The following is a 21,786-nucleotide window of genomic DNA, read 5'->3' as shown; positions in this document are numbered from 1 at the left end:
TTCTTGGGCCCTTGGACTTTGATCAGGACTTACACCACTGGCCCCAAGATGCTCAGGCCTTTGAACTGGACAGCACCAGCTTTCCTGATTCTCCAGCTTGCAGGAGAATCAAATGGAGGAATCTCGGCCTCCATTTACTAGTCAATTCCTATAATAAATTTCCTCTTGTACGTATCTCTGTATATCCTGTTGGTTCTGTTTCTCTGGAGAACTCTGACTAATAACTCTGACCCATCCTTTCCTCTGCCTCTTGCCACCAGATGTAACCTATCCTGAATCTTGAGTTTATCATTCTCTTTCTTTAAAACTATAATGCTAGAAAACAAATTGTGTGCTTTAATTGATTTAAACTTTATTAAAAGGGTATTACGCTGCATTTAATTCATCTTAAAGATGAAACCAAGGATTAGAAAAGTCAAGTCACTTTCCTGAGGTTACATAGCTCATGAATGGTGAAGGTCGAGTTTGGCCTTGGAGCTTTGGCGTTCTTTTGAGAAGAGGGAACTACTGGCTGCCAGACTTTCTCACCTCAGCTACAGGCAGAGCTCTGCCGTCTTCCTACTGTTCTTTCCACAGTCTTCCAACGCATGCTGTAAGTCCAGAAGTGTTCTAATGACCCCAGCTCTGATCCAGCTAGCCCAGCCCCAGTACGAGGGCCTTAGGTCTTCTGGAGTTATCCTGGGCCCCATCGTTCTATAGGGACCTATGTGCCAGCCTGGGTGGGTCCCACTTGATAGAAGAGAAGAGAGGAAGCGGAGAATCCAACTGGGAGCTGGGGAGAGTTGGCAGAGCTGGGCTGTTGACTGAGCAGCCCTTTCCTCAGGCCACTCTCTAGCTGAGAGTCTAAACTCTGGATGCCTCCGCTCAATGTGGCTTGGTGCTCATGCTGCACAGCTACAGTGATAGCCATAGCCTTAAAAACTGGGATGGGGACACAGTCTACAGCTCACGGAGCAGGCCACCCCCAAGATCTGAGTCAAACCCTCTCGCTCAAAACCGAGCTTCGGTGGTGCCAGTTGAGGGATAAAATTGACAGAGGGGTCAGAGCTTAGTGCCTAGTGCCCGGGGTATCACTGACTTGAAGCACTGCTCAGACTTGAAGGAGGCGTGAGCCGGTTTGTCCCGGAGGAGAAGGGCAGGGCTCTCTCCTCACAGAAACATGTGTACCTACTCCACCAGGTTTTATGAGGCCCTGGAATGTTGTTTGTTGGTGACCACCCAACCATCCCACCAGCAAATGGAGTGCTCTGAAGGGAGTTGTAGCTGACCTCTTAATGTGAAACAGCGAGACAAGGAGATGAGCTAAGAGGTAGGGTCTGTTTCTGCACATTTATCTCTGGTTATTAGACACTTTTAGAGGGAACATCTGTTTGTCCACTCTGGCTCCCATATTGCAGGCCCCATTTGAGGACCAGCTTGGCCCCTTTTTTGACTGAATGGGGACTAAGTCATAAATTAGAGCTAGAAGAGGGACCTAGAATAAGAAGTCAGAGGGGGCTTTGCTCATCTCAGCAAAAAAGGGCAATTGGGCTCCTCAACTGATCAGCCTTCACATGAAAAGCAAAGAAAATGTAGGTAGCTCCAAAAGCACCTGATGGTGCCCACACCCAGTGGCCCCATTTATTACAGGTTTATTCTGGGGACAGTGCTGCTAGTCTAGGCGGGACTTGGGAGTCAAACCATAGCACACAGCTTGTTCATGCTTTCTGAGTTCCAGAGACCTGGGCTGGGCTCCATTATTTCATTTCTTTTTTGGTTTTAAACTTTGGGTATTTGTTTTACAAGAGAAATAGCTGTGTTTATAGCAGGACTTTCCACACCATCTCATAGTATGTTCTCAGGAAATATACATGTGGGCTCACTCTCAGGACAATAGGCCAATTAATTGTACAAGAGGAAAAACTCTTTGTTTTCTTCTTAAGTTCCTAAAGTTACTTATAAGAACATAAAATCAGTACAATAATTGGTTAAAATTCTCCTTTGTCCCTATTCCTTTGGATATTATTTCTCTAGCCCACATGTACAATTTAACAGCCTGCTAGATATTTCCGCTTGGACACACCACTGCAACTTGAAACCCACCATGTGATCGCATAGTCCCTTTCCAGCTGTGATAGCCTATGAGTCCATACCTTACACTAATAATGCCCCCCAACACTTTCCTCCTATTTCTATTGATGCCCCATAGCTCTTCAAGCTATGCAGGTTCAAAATTTCATACCTCTGAAGTCTGCTTTACTCATTCTTCTCCCTTGCTCTTCATATCTCTCCCTCTAATTCTTGGTCCAGTGACTTATCAAGGAAGCTCCATTTCTAGTAGCTTTTGCATCCATCCCTTCTGTTCTAAATAATCAGCCCTCTGGTTCTGTAGATTGTGCCTTCATTATGCTTCTTGTATCCAATCCCTCTTCACCTTTCCCAGAATCTATGTCTTGGATGAGGTGCTCAGCATCTTTTACTTGGACCCTGGCACAGCCTCATCTCCAGATTCACCCCATTACAATTCGTTCTGCATGAGTTGCCAGATCAGTTTTCCTAAATCACAGCTCATAACACCCCCCTGCTCAAAAACTTTCCTTGGATGCCTTTCTCCATCTTTCGCTCTAAAGCCATTTTCAATACTGCCAAACCTGCCTTTCTAATCCTGTCTCCCCTTGATTTTTCCTGTGCTCTGACCACTAGATGATTCCGTATTTTCCAAACACATCCACCTATCTTTCTTTGCTCAGGCTTCTCTTCTTTTGGAATGCTCTTTCTCCCTTATTGCTTGTCAAAGTCTATGTATCTTCAAGATCCATTTCAACCTTCTTTGTGATGAATTCTTGATTCTCATCCTTTCCTGTTACAAACCCTCATAGTACTTTGTTTATATCCATCATGAGACAACACTATCCACTTCTGATAGATAGATGGACAGACAGACATCCAGGAACTGCATCTTGCTGACCTTTGTCTCATCTATAGAGCCTTTTTGCTTAGCACACAGAAGCATTTAATGAGTGTTCATGGAACTGGATAGGTATCCTTGCCTTCATTCTCTCTCCTTGCCATAAATACATGTAAATAATTATCTAATAATGGCACTTTGTTTCTATACAACATTAAATGTCACAAAACTCTTTCACATCTATTATTTTGACTGATTTTCATGAACAGCCCTTTAAGGAAGGAAGGGTAAATATTATCTGCATTTTATAGACAAGAAGACTGAAGCTCACAGAGGGGAAATAAGTTGCTCAAAGCTGCAAGCAAGTAAGAAATGTAGCCATTAATTGAACCCAGACAAGTATCCTGATATGCAGGAGTAGATCAAAGAAGAGAGCAAGCAAGGTCCTAGTCCTCCCAAGGATCTTTTCTTCTTCTAAACTTTATTGAGCATGATGAAGATATTTTGAGCCAGCCGGGAGCACCTCACATGAGGGATACCAGTCAGGGAGCTGGGCAGGTGGCACTGTGTGATTACATAATTATTTTGAATTTATGTCTATTTTTTCCTCCTTTCAATCTCAGATACAGATATCATCACACGAGCACATGGAACCTTGGACTCCTCCTTCCCCTCCAAATTAACCCGTAATTTCAGGCCTCCTTCCAACTTGAACACTCAGTAGATTCTTGCTGCTTATAGCTCATCAGGGAAACTCTTGTAGAGCTAAGCCTAGAACCATTCATGTGGTGCCCTGTGACCTGGCCTAATATTCTCGCTTCTTTCACCCTTGGAACTGACCCCTCATTTACCCATTCATTCATTTATTCACTCACCTATCCCTCCCTCCATCCATCCATCCATCTACCTATTGATTTACTATCCAACAGAATTTCCTTGTGTACCAGATCCACACACTACATGTATTCCACCTTCCTAGGATTCTTCCTGCCTCCTTGGTTCCGGACAGAAGAATATTGCTAAGGTACCAATGGGCTACAGTGTTTCCTTTTCGAGGTAATGCTTGTGCATTTTAACAGTGGGTTTCACCAAGAGAATGTGAAGGCTTTATGAAAGAATGGTGGAGGTTGAACGTGTTTTTGGATAAAATGGGTCTTTTCCAAACAGACCTCACACAGAACTTGGGAGGGAGGTAATTTCCAATTCCCCAAAGGTCACACCCTTCCTTTGTTCATCAATGCCATTGAAAGGAAAGCTATACCTAACTTTCCCAATGATATTAGTGACAATTGTGATACACAGGTTCTTTGCAGCCTTCCCTTCTAGAGCTCAGCTTGGATGCTCTGACTAGATGTTCCCAATGTTTAAAATCAGAGTTTGAGGTGAGTGGATGTGGCAGAGGAAATCCTTGGGTTTTGATTACACTTGAGATTGTCAGGTATTAAATTGGGAAAAATAAGGGAATTCAGTCCCATAAATGTTAGGAATCCATGTCCCCAGCCTCCTCTCTGACCCTTACTCCCTTGCCTTGAATGGATACTGGCTGAGCTACAGGGAGACTTCTGGAGTCCATACTGCCATGAAGCCCTTGGGGCTAGGACTTGCTAGCCATCCCTTCTCCACTCCTGGCAGGCTGGGTGAAATAAAGCACCTTTTGGTTTATCTCAGAGCCCAACAGAGAGACTTACCCAGAAAATGTAGACTGGTTAGCGAGGAAGATTGTATGGTACATGAAGACAACTGAGATGCTCAGGATCAAATTATGTGAAAGGCTTTGCCAATGGTTTTTCCTTCCCACTTGGCAAATACAACCCCTGAGATTAGTTACCTTTTTTTTTAGGTGGCAAAATATTTCCCTCCTCAATTTCTCCCTTTCCCCTTTTACTTTATCACTCAAAATACAGTGTGTGTTCTTCTAGAGGTTTTGAAATGTCAGACATTGGAACCACCCCCAATTTGTTATCTTTCAATACAAATGAACCACATTGAATGGTATGATATACAATAAAGAATTCATTTATTTGTTCTCCCTCCCCCTAAGTTTGGCAAAATAACTCAGACCCTGATTTTCCCTAACTTGCAAAAAAATGTTTCCCAGCGTTCAGAGACCTTCAGAGATCTGATACTAGCTTCAGTGCAGGTCCAATTCATATGTGCTCCTGCTTGTAGTCAGCTGCCTGCCACAGGGCTGGCTTAGTGTATGGTTATATCAATATATGTAGTTTGAATTTTTTCCCTACTATGTGAAAGCTTAACTGGAGCATAAGAATAAGTGAGATGCTTTAAAAAAATTAGGTGATAGTAAATTCTCCTGGAGCATTCTTTATGTAGGATTTCATGTCATTGACTGTGGCCAATTGTAGCTCTTTCAGTAACTCAGCGATATATTTCACAAACACGTGGTATATTTGAATGGACAGGTCAATCAATCTTTGGGACTCAGCAATGAATTTTTCATAGTAATCAGAGAGTTGATCTGGAAAATCCTGTAGTTTATATATGAACTGCTGGTGGTAATCAGAAATGATTTCCTTCATTGCAGCAGCCCAGCTTTTAATTATTTCCTGAGCAATGGTAGAAAGCTCTGCAATCTTCTCTTTCCCTTTTCCATCTGCATCAGCAAGGATGCTAAGATATTCCTGGATGTCTTTCTGCACAAATTGCTCAACTTGACTTGAAAGTTGGGAAGCAAAGTCAGCAGCACTAACAGTATATTTGAAATGGAAGTCTTTAAGGATATCTACTAGGTTCTTGATCAGGTTGATTACCTTTTCTTCAAGCTCATAATATTTCACTGTCCAGTCGACGATACTTGGATCAAAATGTTCCTCGTGAACAGCCTTTACATACTGAAGGAGTTGCTGTAACTCTTGAGAAGCTTCCTGAAGGTTGTTTTGAACAAGTTCATTAAACTTACCAAAGTTAAGGTATAGGTTTTCTTTCAGGTATCCAAAAACATATGTAATATACTCGTTGAAGATTGTCTTGATCTCATGTTGGATATCATTAATAAGATAAGTAAATTTCTTCTCCTTTAAGTATTCAATTTCTCCTTCTATCTCTTGACAAACACTTTGTAAAGATCTCTGAAGATCACTTAGCATCTCTGTAATCTTGATAGACTGCAGATAATTAAATGCCTTTGGGACCCATTGTGATACAGATTTCAACAGTTTCCCATACTCCAAGATTACATCTATTAGTTTATGGCTTCTTGAATCAAAAGGAAATTTAATCTTTAGGTCCTTAATTAATTCAGATTTCTCCATCAGGTCTTGGAAATAGGAAAACAGCATTTCTAACCCATTATGAATTTTTGAATGTACCTGGGACAGTACGCTCCCTACCTCCCTCATGAACATAGTACAGAGTTCATCTGTAGTGTATGTCCCGGCTCTTCCTGGGAGCTGGAATCTAGTGAAATTCAGGTAATCAATGAATGAGTCACTCAGATGCTTGAACATCACACAGTATTCCTGAGTAACTCTTATTAATCTATCAAAGGTCTTATTCCGGAGTCTCTGGAAATCGGCTTGGCCTTCCTGAGCCAACAGTTCCTGGTATAGATTCTGGGCCTTGTCCTTCCACTGCTCATAGGTTCTAGTGGTGCCCATGGCCATCCTCTGGAGGTCCATGTCCACTTCATCAATCTGCCTCATGGCCCCTTGATAGGCCTGATCAGCACTGTTCTGCAGACTTCTTCTCAGTTTTAGAGAAGCATCTCTCAGATTGAGTCCTGTGTGCTCCTGGTGGTACTTGTTGACATGGTCATAAAGGGCCCCCACAGCCTTGGGTGCATTGTCTTTCAAAGAGGTTAGCAATTTGGACACTGCCTCTTCTTCCCAGTTAACTTTGATCTCATAAAATTTCTGATACTTCAACTCAGTTTTGAATATGTTGAGCTTTTTATCTGGAGAGGACTAAAACCAGCACAAAAAGCATCAAAAGAACATGTTTTCAATTATCCTGATTATATAATATGCCACATTAAAATTGCATTAAAAGTTAAAAGTAAAGATCAGAGGATCTTTTGTATTCTGAAGGGGATTTATCTTTCAATGTCAGTTCATGTGTTTGTCTTATGACTAAACGAGTCCACTGTTGTTAATTCCTCTTCATCATATGTCCCAGAAAGGATAAATAATATGCATGGCATTTACGCAGTAACACTTAACATTAGTCTTCCTAGGACTGATGATTGAAAGAGGAGGAGGAGAAGGAGGAGAAAGGAGAGAAAGAGACAAGAAAAGACTAATTCAGGGAAAGGAGAGGTAGCAAAAAAGGAAAAAATCTAGAGCAATCTAGCAGAGACCTAGAATACCAAAATCAGGAACCATCATTCTCCAAACCTATGACAAAGCTTAGTAATAGAATCTGATTACTTCTCCTCTACTAAATCTAATGGCATCTTTAATTTGGCCCCTAGCAGAGCTTGTAAAGTACAAGAGGAATTTGCCATATCACGTCTAACAATTCCATTGTGAAGAAGAATTTTGAAGCCTCAAATACTCCAGAAGCCACTATCTGAACAAGGTACTCAGCATATGGCAGAGTTTGCCCACAATTTAGATGATGAGGCATAACCCTCCTCTTTCCAGATTTGCCCCAAAGTAGTAAAATAATAGTAGTAACATGACATCATATGTGCATCTAATAATTAAAATCTATACAAGATTTGTTACAATACTTTCTTGAGAAGAGTTCCTCAAAGAAAAAGTTCAACTTGCTGATGGCTTTTGTTTCACCTAGTTTGGGGAAGTCCTGAGAGAATACTGAATGAAATTTATCTGCCCCAATTCTCTACTTGCTCTTGGGGTGTGTAGCTCCTTAGATGGGATTCACCTGAGGGCGGTAGAAGAAGTTCCACTTGAAGATGCCATTATCCTTTCCCAAGTGCATCGCCACAGTGCCTATGGCTGGGGAGGCTGCCGAGGAGGAGAGGCTATTCTCACTTGATTGGTAGCGCAGACGGACATCAGTGAGTGTTGGGCTGGTGATGTTAAGCTGAATCTCATCTTTCCAGTCCCTGAAAGCAGAAAGCAGGTGAGCCATCATGAAAGGGGTACAGAGATGGCAAAAATCACACCGATTTGAAAAGGGATGACGAAGTTTCAATGAAAGTTCCATACCAAAGTCCTTGATGTTTGCTGTCTTTATATTCTGCACTGAAGTCCCGGTGTGCAAATGTTCCATTGGTCTCATAGACTAACCTGCCATCTTCAATTTTGTGTGTCCTCACAACTGTATAGGAGAGATTTTATATTTCATTAGATTAATAACTGTAGGACATAGACAGTTTCATTGTGAAAACCAGGATTTCTATCTTAACTAAATGCCTCACTTATATCTTTGAAACATGCAGTCTACATTTTTCAAAATAAATAGTTAGAAGGAGACATTATTAGCCCTAAAATCATTACAGAAAAGTCTATTTTCTTTGAACGTATTCCTCTTAAATGTCAGTAGGTTTTTCTACAAGACAGTTTTTACATGTGGGGTATCTACATATCTCCTTCCCTCTTCTTTTAAATTTTGCTATAGAGAGTAATTGTGCCTTCAGTCATATCTAAACACATAATGTTTATTCACAACTCTCACTGAAAACATAAAGCATCTAGGAGAAGAGTCAGGGCCTTTCCTTACCATCTAGGTCATATTCCAGAAACTGTATGGTTGAGCTGCACGTGGAACTCAGGAATGTTTCAATGCGATCTTTTTTGTTTTCCAAACCAGTGCTCCAAGTGGCATTATACAGGGGTGAGGCCACCCTGAAACGTGCCGTCAGTGCTCCAAAGGAAGGAATGGAAATTTCAGCAGGTACAGAGAATGTAATGGAAGGAATCTCAATAGTCTGCTCACGCACAGTGATGGTTGGCAGCTCGAAGTCTGCAATCTTGCTGGCCACCTCATTTAGATCCAAAACAGTATTGCCAATTGAAATATTTTTTGGAAGAGTGTACTGGGACACAGTTAACTGAGATTTAGGCACAGTTATCTCAAAAAAGGGATCTGAGGAGTCTTTTGGTCCAGAATATTTTGTTAACACATCAACTTCGGGGAATTTCACTTTGGGTAGTGTTGGTATGCTGAGTACAAACGGCGAAGTACTTAGCTTCTTGTAGATTATTATTTCACTTAAGTCTAGTGTGTAGGATGGAACCTCGTGACCAGTAAATGGGACTTGGAACGCAGGTGTGACAAGAACTGAATTCAGATTATTTAGTTTCAGTCCAGGAATAATAAATTTATCAGCCAATTCTTGCACAGGGATAGAGAAAGAATACTTATTGGGGTTTTTGGTGTACACAAGGGCAGTTGAGGCACGAAGATACTGTTTCTTATCAATGCTGGTGGTTACATCCAACTTAAGGAGGTCCCATAAGCTCTTGTCATAAACTGGTAGGACAATATCTTTGAAGAACCGTAGGTATCCTTCTAGGGAACCTGCAACGTCAAGGCGTGCCTCTTTTTGGCCATTGGAAAGCTGTACATTGTTCTGGAGAGACCCAGAATGAACCTGGACCTCACTTTTCCAGCTGACCTTCTGGTGCTCAGTGTTAGCATTCAAGGAAACTTCCTGTAAAAGATAATTGATTTCAAGGAGGGAACTGGGCTGACTCGCGTTGACCTGAATAAGGGCTGACATTTTCCATGGGGAGAGGTCCAGTGTGGTTTTGCTTGTATGCTCTCCAGATGTTAAAAAGAGGCCCTCTAGCTGTAAGTGATTTTTTATATTGTGTTCCCAGATGGCATATATGCGTTGGCTAGCTGTTTCTCCAGAAAAATTTCCTTTTACTTCAAGGTTCCAGATATCATCAACTTTGGAAGCCCCTTGCAGCTTCACTGAAGACCGAGTACCCTCGGAATTCAAGTAAGTGTTGGCCTCACTGGCAATAGTTCCTGAATATTCCCGTGAAAGGACCAAACCCTTGATATTTCCTTTGGTAGATGACTCAATGGAAAAGTAAGAGGTGAGGCTTTCTAATTTAAGCTTGTGGTCAACTGCCCCTATAGCAGTGGAGTACAGTGTGGGGGAATTTAAATCATACTTTAATTCAATGGATGAAGAGACAGTAGGTTTCGACTTGGTATTTCCACTAAGTTCTTGCTTGAAATTCATTCTCAAAATTGGAATTTGGACTTTTGCAATTGTTGTCACTGATGCTTCCATGGTTTTCTTGATTAAGCTAATGGCACTCTCATGTTTGCCTTCCACAAATTTGTTACTCAGAGACAAAGCTGTGGCCAACTTCAAACCTCTTTTCTTTGTCAAACTTGAGGTGCCCTCAAATTTGTACTGCAGTGCATCAATGACAGAAGAAGAAGAAGTAAGGAAATGAGCAACAATATCTGATTGGTTATAAAGTCCAAAATTGGTATTTAGTGTGATAACACTTGATTTAAAGGCAAAATCATAGGTGATATTGCCCATGGCTGGAATTAAAATATTGTGTGGGATACTCAATACCTTGAAAACTGGAAGAGAAAGCTCGAGAAGATTCCTAGGGACATGAAGGGCTGGCAGTTCTAGCAATGGCAGGACTAACTTATATGAGGGTACATAGAAGCCAGAACCCGGGATGGTGAAGTTGGGGGTGCTGATCTCTTTTGGGATCACATAGCTGAATGTCGACATCTCCACTGTAAATGGAGATGCTTCAATGTTGATGACTGGAATAGTGTATCCGGGAATTTGAAAGGTCCTGGGCTGCTTGTTGAGGGAATTTTCAACTTTGTCCTTATCAAACTTAATATTTGCTTCATTATAGGATCTGGTAAAAAAATCTAATGACTCATCTCGGGCTTTCTCAAAATGCCTGTTGAAGGAATTGATGAACACATAAAACACATCCAAAGGATTTTGGATGGAATATTTGTCTTTGTTTTTCTTATACTGAGCCTTTACACCTAAATCAAATGATTGCTTTGTTGTTTTCAAGAAATTTTTCAAGCCTGTTTTTTCCCATAAGGAGAAATCTTTCACCTGAGGAGTTGTGAGTGTTGTGTAAGGTACAGTCATCTCAGGAATTGTTAAAGGACTGTTTAAGAAATCTAGGTTGGCTTCTCCATTTATTCCTATGTGTGCCTCGATGCTGTTCTCATTGTTTCCAGCAGAGAAATTTTGATGGTACTTATACTGATTGAACCTGGCACTGGTTTGCCAACTTGCTTGCTGGGCATGTGGACTCAGGAACAGTGCATAATTATTAAGGAAGTCTATCTTCCCCACCAATATTAATGGAAAACTAACTTTCAAATTCCCTTCATTGTTTGTGGTTGCAGTAATCTCAAATGGCTGTGCTGAAAAGAAAAGCGAATTTTTCAAAGTTCCAATAACTTTTCCATTTAAATGAGCATCATGGTGGCCACTTAGCTCTGCCTTCCCTTCTCCAAGCAGGGCTGTGCCTTTAGCAGATAGAACACTGCGGCCCACATGCTGGGATTCGACTTGTGACTGGATTTCAAATTTAGAAAAGTTGAAGAAGCCAGAGTTATAAACCAAGTTTTGGGTTACTCTTAGGTGTTTGCTATTGATTTTATTAGATAATCCAAAGGAAGTGTTTGGTCCTTCCACAGTGAAGCTGATTTGTGATTCATGTGTTCCCTCATCTGAAGATTTGGGGCAGGCCCATTTCCATGACCCTGTTCCAGAAGAAGTCCATGCTATGTGTCCAGCTTCCAACAGCGTCTTGATTTCATTGTGCAGATCAGCCTGACTGGAGAAGTCCAGTTCGGGGATGTTCAGTTTGTGGAAGTACTTTGTGTTGCTGTCCAGGGTAAGCTGATTGTTTACTGTGACGAGCACACCACTACTAAGCTCCACTGTATTTTTTTCTGTGTGTAAATTTGCCACTGTGTTTGATTTTCCTTCAATAGCATTTCTAGAAAATAGCACTTCACTCTCATGCTCTGTTTTCAGGTACTTGCTGGAAAATCTCATGGATTCCTTGAGAACCAGTGGATTAATCTTAGGGGCTAAAAGTTGTGCGTTTGCTTGAAAATCAAAATTGAGAACTTCTAACTTGGACTCTCCTTTGGCAGTGATGGAAGCTGCAATCTCTGCCTTGTTCACTAAAGTGGTTACATTCTGAACATCAGCATTCGCATCTAACGTGAAAAGAGGAGACTGGATTTTCAAAATGCTATATAGCTTGCCAAAAGTAGGTACTTCGATTGTGTGTGAGATGTGGGGAAGCTGGAATTCTGGTATGTGAAGGTCAGAAACTTGAACATCTTTGAGGTCAAGGTTTGGGATTATGAATTCTGGAACTGTGATTTCTGGTAAATGGAAGTCTGGCAGAGTGAGTCCAGCAAGAATGGTGTCCACCCCCAGCAGATCCCTCAGGTACACTTCCGGAACTGGCCACTGTAGCTCACTGTTCAACATTTGGTCAATGGTTCTGATGATCTTTGCTTTTATTTCTCTCAAGTCAATTGTAAAGGAAGGAACATGGAAGGTGTGGAGGACAGTGAATTCCGGCGTGGAAAACCTGGATGGGATTTTTATATCCTTCAACTTTTTGAAGTTTATCTGAACTGATGGAATCCTCAAATCTGTCAGGGGGACTATGAAGTCAGGAGTCTGGAATGTAGCTTCTTGAAGAGCATGGAGACTGACTTCAAAGGCAGGCATGGTCCCGAAGGTAGTATGGATGTCGGGAACAGTGAACCCTTGTTCTACCAATGCTTTCAGGTTTTCAGCCCAGGCTTGCATAGAATACTGTTCTGCAAAGTCAGTAAGGTTCTTAGCAGCAAGACTCCACCAATCAGAAATGTAAGTGACAAGTGTGCTGTAAACCTGGCCTACCAGGGACAGGTATCGCTGAATTTCCTGCTGAATGTCCATTTGATACATTCGGTCTCGTACGTCTTCTAGGATGTCTTGGAATTTGGCTTTGATGTAACCTGAAGAGGCTGAACTTAAGGCCTCCTGCAAATAATCCAGGAATATAGTTATTTTGGTGTTGTTTATGTTTTCCAGATGGTCTGAGGTCATAGCTTGGATGTGCTCTACAAATAGTTTCTTCAGTGCTTTAGCTTTCTGTGGAAGTTCCAGAGCCTGGATTTCACCATTGATTCTCTGAGTCACCTCATGGATTTTGTTATTGGTTTCATTGACAAACTTGTGGTAATCAAATGACCTTAATTTCTTTACCAACATGTCAAGGAATCTGTTCACTTCTTCAATGAATTTTTTAAAAGACAACGCATTAAGCTGCTTGACAGCATCATCAACAAACTCAGCCAATCTCTCAAAGTGATCTTTTATCTCAACTTGTTGTAGGACATTGCTTAGCTTCTGAACAGTTTCCTTCAACTTATATTGGTGGGCCAACTGTACTGAATTATCCATTAAAACCTGGATGTGTTGGTCTATTTCATACATCTTAATTAACTTATAGATCGTGGCTCCAAAAGCATCAATCTTTTCAGTTAGTTCAAAATCTTCAGTAAGAGTTATAATACAGCACTTGACATTCTCGATAATTTCCATTATTCTTTGAAAAGGAATTGTAGTTCTCACCTGATCTAAAAGCACTCTGATGTCAATAGCTTCAACTTGTTGTTTTAAGTTTTCAGCAAGGAGCTGGATGTCTATATTCTGAATTTGTGTCTTCAGCTGTTCCAATTTTTCTTGTATCTGGATTCTGATTTGATACTTAGTATCTACATTTTGAATCCAAGAGGCAGTACTACTTCCAATTTTGTTAAAATCAATCTTTTCAATAAACAAATATAGATTATGGATTGTTTTTGCTAAATTAACACGGATATGATAATGTTCATCAAGAATCTTCAATTTTTCAATGATTTGATCAATAATCCCAGCAATAGCTGTTTTAAAATCATGTAAATCATAATTATCTTTAATATACTGATCAAATTGTATCACATATGTTTGTAGTTGAGATAGTTTTTCATTAAGGTTGATTTTGGCCTTGTCCAATGCAATTTGTATATCATTTTCTGTAATTTTGTAATATTTTGTGAAGGCAGTTAGTTTCTCCTTGGCACTTGAAACTTGTCTCTCCCAACTGAATGCATTCAGATAATCATTAACTTGCTGTGGGAGTCTGTCCAAAGCTGCTCTGTATTTCCTCAGGAATTGATCAATATTGATGCGTTTCAATTCTTTCTGTATAGTTTCCAGTACAGTTACAATTACTATTCGATTCTTGTCAAAATATTCTAGCAGGATTTTAGAGAATGGAAGATTAATTGTGTGAACATCTTGGTTCTTATCATATTTTATAGAAGCAACAATAGTGAATTCTTGAGGTTGGTCAACATCATCCCTCATCTCTAAAGCATCAATTAAATTGATGGGCTCGCTGAGTGAAAATGGTACTGTAATAGGTGAGTCCAGCATGGTGAGGTCAGCCAGGGCTCGGCCACTAAGCTCCACACCGACTTTGTCTTTAGTGTTGTAAGCATTGAAGTCCTGGCTGTATTCATTTTTATTCAACTTGGTCTTGAGTTTCCAGGTGCCTGTCTGCTCAGCCGGAGTGAGCAGGGCACTGACTTTGTGATCAAGAGCAGTACTGATGCTCCTCTCGGACACAAGATTGTGATTCATGGATCCTTTGTAATCATGAGAGAAAGTAAAGGCCAGAGGTTCTGCTTTCAACAGGAATTTGCTATACAACTGCCCAGCGTGTTCTCCCCAGAGAACCAGTTTCCCATTGCCATTCGTATGTGAATCGATGGTCACTGTAAACGGGGCCATTATAGAGTGGAAAACGTTGCTGAAATGCAGTGAGTCTGAATTGTAGTTTGTCCTGATGTCAATGGCTGAAGCTAGCCCAGCGATGTCTGTGCTGAGCCGATGGCTAAACTCTGTATCCTGCACCTTAGCCACAGTGTCTGCTTTATAACTTGCTGACAAGTCAGCGTAAGAAATGGTGTAGATGTGTTTCATTTCATTATTTTGGTAGGCTCCTTTTATGTTCCCACCCACATTCAGCTTCAGGGGTTCTAGCCGTAATTTCCCATTGTTGGTCAGATCCAGAGCACTGAATTTCAAGTTATTGTTTAAAGTCGTTACAAGAGAATAGGGCTGTAGCTGTAAATTAAAATTTTGCTTATAAAATTTGTCAGAGTCATAGATGTTGTCGAGTTTTGAAGAGAAGTCCAGTGATAACCCTGCAATGTTCAGATGGTTTGTGTAGTCAAGTTTCATTTCAGCATATGAACCCATCATGTCATTTGAAAGCTTAAGTCCCTCCTGGTTGATTTTGAAGTTGAAAATATTTTTGCTGTCGACTCCCAGAATCATGGCCTGATAAGCACTTCCCAATGATATCTCTGAAAGGGCAGCTTTTCCGTCTAGACTGAATTTTGCACTGTGTTGCCTAAAGCGACCATTCGTTGTTAATTTCATAGATGCCCCAGAGAGGCCAAGTGCTGCATTCAGCTCATTCTCCAGCACCAGGGGACTATACTTCAAGTTGGTCGTTGCACTGGTAGACATTCCATCTTGGGCAATCCTTAGTGTTGCCTTGTGAGCACCACTATTAATTTTGTCAGTGCCCAAGACGTCAGCATTTAATTCAAGACCATGGGAGTTTAGTGATCCAGAAAGCAGGGCAAAGAACCTCAGTGACTTGTAATCAGCCTGATACTCCGAACGTAGCAGTGCATTTTGCTTAGAGAAGGTCAGATCCATCTTGTTAGAAGTGGCAAAGTTCTCATATTTCCCATTGGTGTCAGATTTCAGAGTCAGCTCGTAGTTCTCATATCTCAAGGAAGCAGTATTTTTAACGATGCCTTGCAGATCTGAGGTGGAGGTGAGGGAGAATGTTCCATCTTCATATCTTCCTGTTATCTGGTTGGTGCCCTGGACGTAGGAGGAGTTAAACCTCAGGTTGGACTCTCCGTTTAGCTGCCCAGTGTTAGGATCCCTCTGATAAGACAGGCCATACGCGCCTTTAGCATAGAACGAAGAGACTCTGAATTGCCCATCAATCTTGACTTCCTTGACATAGAAATGCTGTTTCTTTTTTGAGTCCAAATGTACTGAAGCAGATATCTGTGGTCCCCAGGCACTAGATGCATCGAATGTTAGCAAACCTTTTGAGGCTGGATTGTTTCTCATTTTTTCTACATAACTAAATTTGATATTTGAATCCAGAAATTTGTGGTGTAAAGACCCATCACACGATAATGTGAGCGTGTTCCTGCGGTCATACGTTGTTTCTCCAGATCCTAACATAAAAATCAAAACACACTGGTTAAATTAAGTAATAAACTTCCAGAAAAATTTCTATGTTGAAAGTCTTTCAATAATAAAGTCCCATTGATCTGGGTCAGTTGTGTAACAGGCTCCTCCATCTATAAGGTGAACATAAACTCTGATAGCAAAAGGCATTCCTCCAGAAAGCCTTCCCTGACTACCACAGACCTTGTTGGGCTTCCTTACCAAGTGCTTTCACTGTACCTTATACTTATATACTCTACCCTATCATAGCATCTCTCACACCGAATTGTAATTTCCAGTTTGTCTGTTTTCCATTACTGCCTAGCAGAATACTTGATACATATATATGTTTAGTAAGTATTTCTATTGGTTGGAAGAAAGAATGAATGAATGAATAGGCTTCCTAGTAGCAAGGAAAATATCTGTAAGAAAGCCCAAGTGTTTTCCTTCCTAGAGGAGGCTATCCCATCGGAGCCTGCAATGAGTCAGCCCTGCACACCCTCTACCCAAGCATGGCTCACCTTGCACTCTGTAGGAGAACAGGTCGACCACAGAGTCAGCCTTCATGTGGTACTGAGCCTGAAGGCTCAAGTGGTCTGTGCTGGTGTTGCCGCCAGTGTAGGAGGCGGACCAGTTGTACAAGTTGCTGTAGATATTCGTGGAGAGGTCCAGAACACCCAAGAGAGGCACCTGAAGTTGATAAGCCTTGGGAATGGTAAATGGAGGGACCTGGGACTCTTGAGCTGGCAGGTATAATCCCCCAGACTTGAAGACGAGGTCTATTTTCCGAATCATATCTAATATCTTTAGGTCTTTGGAGGATTTGCCACCAAAAGGCAAAGGAATCTCAATTTTCACACTGTTCTTGTTGAAGGTGTACTTGACCCGGCCATCGCTGAAATGAACAACAAAGACAATACACCCACAGTCAGTATCAAGAACTCAAGGTTCTCTGTCATCTGACTCTCCAAGAAATGGTGCATCCACCCCATTCCCAAACCCATACTGTACTTTTCTGCATACTAGTCCTTATGCCTAGAGTCCCTTTGCTTGAACCGCTACCTATCAAACACTCAAGTCCATTCAAAACTCTTCCAAGAGCTGCTTCCTTATCACTACCATCCCATCTAAGTCATAGCTAATTTCTCTAGTTCTTATAGTGACATGGTCCATTAACACCTATCTCCAAGAGCATGTTGTGATTCTGCTGATATAATTAGTACTTATTTGTTCATTTGTCAGTGTCTACACGGTCACTTCCTGGGAGGAAGGATTACACTTAATCTGGTTTTTATCTTTTTGCTGCACTTAGTCTAGTATCTTGCACATAGGACACATTTGGTACTTACTTGCTAAACTGAATTGAGGCAACTTGATATGTGGAAAGAACACAGGTGTGGGAGTCAGTAATCTTGGGTCATAGTTTTAGCTTCCACTGACTGTGATACTATGTCAGTGGATTTGACTCTGAGTCTCAGTGATATTATCTGCGTAGTGAGGATAATAATGGCCTTTCTGCTGACTTCACGAAGCTGTCCTTGGATATCAAATGAGAAAAAATACCTAAAAGCACTTTGCAATCTTCTCAATACTATGCACTTATGATGGACTATTACGATAACTTATAAGTACAAAGTAGGATGGCAGAGTTTAAATGTTGTAAGCAAACAAACTGCATTGCATCACTCCAACGGGACTGGATGCTGCCTGTCCAGGATCCTGACAGTCAGTGGGAGGATGCTTGATAAGGCCCTATCCAATTCTAAGGTCCCATGGTCCTGTCTTTGCAGCACAGCACAGAGAAGCGTAAGTAGTGAAGGAAGGGGATCCTGGGTCCTCTGAAGCTGACACTTTTTTCTCTGATCTTCAGTAGGCTTTGTCCTCATGAGTGCTTCGGTGGACTCCAGCCCCTTCACATGTATTCACTCTATCAAACTTTGTTCCTCAGCCATACACTACGGAAAGGCCCATGTGACACAGGCCCCTTATTTTCTTAACCCTGAAGATAATACAGAGAACAGTCAATCGGGAAAGACTATAATCTTTTCAGCTCATGCTCTGATTTTTTTACTTTCATGAAATAAAGCAAAGCATTACATGTATTTCTGGAAGTATAGCAGAGGACCCAGCAGATTGGAGTCTGACTTCCCGATGAGGAGGACACTGCATTGCTAAAGTGAAATATTCTCTCAGAATGCCGCCTTTATTTAACGCCCGATGGCTGTTCTGACCCTTTAGGGCTCAAGAGCAAGCTTGGAGTCAGCAATTCTGCTAGCCACTCCCGAACTCTTCAGAGTCAAACAATTATATCCTGATCCCAAACAAAGGGAGAGTTCACTTACGATGGAGGAACGTTGAAAGGCTTTCAAATTCAGGTTGTAGTGAATGAAACATCAGAGGGTGAAAGTACCTGAATCCCCCGATGACTGTCTTAGGTATTTTCTGACTGGGTTGGTGTCTGCATTCTGACCTCATAATTTATAACGTTAAAATGCCACAGTGTTTATGTTACAGTTAATAATCTGTTTAAAACGTTTAAATTATTTCTCTTAAAAATGTAAATTAAAAAAAAGTCTAAATCATGTGAAATAAAATCTTCCATTCACTTTTGCATAGTTCAAGACATTTTTCTGGTTTCTTTCTTTACCTTTTCAAGAAGAGGTTTTCCGGGATGTGGAAGTCTGGCAATCTCATTTTCTGGAGGTACGATTCTTTTAGGCCACTGAGGCGATCTTGCAAATTCTGGGCATAAGGTAGACTGCTGGATGCCTCCTGAAGCCATGTGTTTGTTGCCTACAAAACAATAGACATTTTCAGAGCAATGGATGTGGATGGGCTTCAAAGTACAAGTAACATTAGGTGATAATCTATATTTGACAGATCAATCATTAAGCAGGTTGATGCACTGTACGTTAAAAAATAAATCACAGAAAATTATGAATTTTGGTTGTCAGTTATCAATCTCTTCCTGTATTTTATAAAAGAAATACATAACATAGTCAAACTCCTAGTCAGTGTCCCAAAGCTTCCTGTGATTCTTCAGGCACAGCAAACTCTTCGGCTTAGTAGAATTCCTTTGGTATTTATCACGCACGACCTGGTGTAACTGAGTAACTATGCATGCATGAATGTTCCTTTTCTCCCCAGGAATCCCCTGGGGGTAGGAAGCATGCCTTATCCATCTTTGGATACCCTCCTTCACCTAACTCAGGGTTGAGTATGTAATTAGCACTTATAACCATGTATTTATTGACTGACTGATTTGTACTTACAACTATTAATTTGGAACCCATGTGCCGGAAAGTCACGTCTGTTTGAGGAACTCTGTGATCTAAGAGACTACTGGCATACATATGCAAGCTCTTAGGGTAATCAGAGAGATCCACGGGGAAATTGGAAGCCGCTTTTTTGGTATCCACGTTGGTGCCTGTGTTCCATTCAAATTCAATCTTCTCTTCATCTGAAAATGTGCATGGGAAATAGTTGTCAATGGTACAGGTCAGCGGAAACCAAAGGCTCTCCACACTGCACTGGAGTTCACAGTGCTCTGAGAAGCGCTCATGTGGGCAAGAGGGACGTACCATAGCGCCATGCCACCTTCTGGGAAATTGTTGAGCCGTAAGCTGTCGCAGACGAGTCCATTTGGAGGAGGAGTCCTGTAGGAGACCACTGGGTGAGGATCTCACTTCTGGCTTCTGCTTGCAAGCGGGGTATGGAAATAACACCTTTGATTTTGCCTTCTTCCCTCCTGTCACAGCTATTGAAGAGAAAATCAGTTGATAGCAATGACTTTGTCCATTCCAAGGAGATATGCAGGATTAAACAGTTAGAAGTTCCATTTGTGGTGATAAAAACAAGATGTGTGAATGGCTCAGAGAAATGACCGACCATAGGATACACTCATTAACTTTTAAAGTCAACCCTAGCACAAATTCAGGACTTCCCAGGGAAGTAATAGGGAAAGAGAAGGTTTTTGAAAACTATTTGAATCCTGCTTTACCATTTACTAGCTCTATTGCCTTGGCCAAATTATTTAACCCTTCTGAGCTACCATTTCCTTACCTATAAAACAAGGAAACTTATGACTACCTCGCAGTTTATTATGAGGATGGAGGTCATTTAAGCACCCAGTGCAGTGCCTGATGAATAGTAAGTGCCCGGTGAATGGCAGAAAGATCCAACTGGACGTATGCAGAGGGTCAAACCGTTGAGGGCTCTATCTGCCCCTCAGATTGTAGAGCAGGGACAGCCCTGGTTTGGTCAGCTTTAAAGCTGCAGAGGAAGAAGGGAAAGAGCCATAAGGGACTGCAGCTCAGGTCAGATCATCCCGAGCCTTCCTTACCTTACATGGCCGGTGAGGGTGACCTCAGTGATTTTCTTGTTCTGAAAGTCCAGGGTGAGCTTGTAAGACTTTCTTTCCTGAGCGGATTCATCACTAACTCTGAGGATTGTCCCAAGGTCAACGTCAAAATTGGGAATTTGGATTTCGCTGGACAAAGTCATACTCTGCCGGTTATATCTGAACATCAAAGTAGCCTCGTTCTGCTTTACACCTGCAGGAGTGGATGAGAGAATCAAGACATGTCTTCAGAAGCTATGCTTAGGAAGGAAGGAGAGGAAAAGGCAGAGAAACCCAAGTACTTAATGTGCTTAAATGAGGACACAGTTCAGGACTTTAACTTAAATGTTTAACTCAATGGTGCTTATACATTTGTTCAATCTGCAAATATTGATTGATTGCTTATCACATGCTAGGGACTGCTGTTGGCACTGGGGAGGCCCTTCCTCTATGGAACTTACGTTTTAGTAGGGGGAGTACAGACAATAAACAGGTAAATTGCTTATGTCAGATGGTAATAAATGTTATGAAGAAAATTAAAACTGGATAAGATGACAAAGGACAGACAGGAATAAAGAGGTGCTATTTCTTGTGTGGTGCTCAGAAAGGTTGTCTCTGATAAGAGGAGAGGTGGGCAGAGACCTGAATGAAGAAAGGGGCTGAGCCATGCTGAGTTCTGGGGGGAGAGCATTCTAGGCACAGGGAACTAAAAATGCAGAGGCCCTGATGTGGGAAACACAGTGCATTGTGGGAAGAGGACAGGATGGCGGTCCTTCTGTGTCAGGCAGACACGACATCTCTAGATGACTCTCCACCTATGATGTACTTCCTGGCTCCTCGCCACCCCCACCCTGGCGTCCTCTCTCCCTGACTCCTCTTTTCTCTGTCACAAGATTCCCAGGTTTCTTTCAATTCACAGGCTTACCCATTTTATATCTTTCGTAAAATTGTTACACGACGCTCTTTTTCAGCATCCATTCTCCCCTCTTTCCTGGGGGTTTTGTTTTTCTAGTTTAATTTTGTGACATACTATCCCTATATAAAAAATCGACCAAAGGGAACATCTAAGTCTGCCCCAGCCCCTAAAACCTGCTCCTCCAGCAGCCTTTTCCATCTCATTAAATGGTAATTCCATTCTTCAGTTGCTCAGGTCAAAAATCTTAGAGTCGTCCTGATTCCCTTTTTTCTCTTACACTCAGCACCCACTGTATCAGCAAAACTTGTCAGCCTAATCATCAAAATATTCCAGAATCTGACCACTTCTTAGATCTCCTCTGCCATCATTCTAATCCAAAGCACTGCCATCTCTGGCCTGGATTATTGCAATAGCCCATATACCAGTTTCTCTGCTCTTGTCCCCCT

At 41.5% G+C, this 21,786-nt stretch overlaps 1 protein-coding gene across 1 annotated transcript in view; it reads right to left on the bottom strand.

Moving 5' to 3' along the window:
• Positions 1-4,880: 4,880 nt before the first annotated feature.
• APOB (apolipoprotein B) overlaps positions 4,881-21,786 on the bottom strand; it is a 38,980-nt gene continuing 22,074 nt past the window's right edge. Inside the window, exons 21-29 of the mRNA XM_070573197.1 lie at positions 20,428-20,638; positions 19,667-19,842; positions 19,358-19,545; positions 18,733-18,878; positions 16,607-16,980; positions 8,531-16,093; positions 8,017-8,128; positions 7,730-7,913; positions 4,881-6,807 (exon numbers count right to left, since the gene is read on the bottom strand). Of these exons, the coding sequence (XP_070429298.1) occupies positions 5,179-6,807; positions 7,730-7,913; positions 8,017-8,128; positions 8,531-16,093; positions 16,607-16,980; positions 18,733-18,878; positions 19,358-19,545; positions 19,667-19,842; positions 20,428-20,638 (10,583 nt within the window). The 3' untranslated portion in view covers positions 4,881-5,178. The remainder of the gene's footprint in view (positions 6,808-7,729; positions 7,914-8,016; positions 8,129-8,530; positions 16,094-16,606; positions 16,981-18,732; positions 18,879-19,357; positions 19,546-19,666; positions 19,843-20,427; positions 20,639-21,786) is intronic.

This window comes from Equus przewalskii, chromosome 14 (assembly GCF_037783145.1).
Source record: "Equus przewalskii isolate Varuska chromosome 14, EquPr2, whole genome shotgun sequence".
Classification (NCBI taxonomy): Eukaryota; Metazoa; Chordata; class Mammalia; order Perissodactyla; family Equidae; genus Equus; species Equus przewalskii.
The sequence above is the reverse complement of the archived record's forward strand: the minus strand, read 5'-3'. Positions and strand labels throughout refer to the sequence as shown.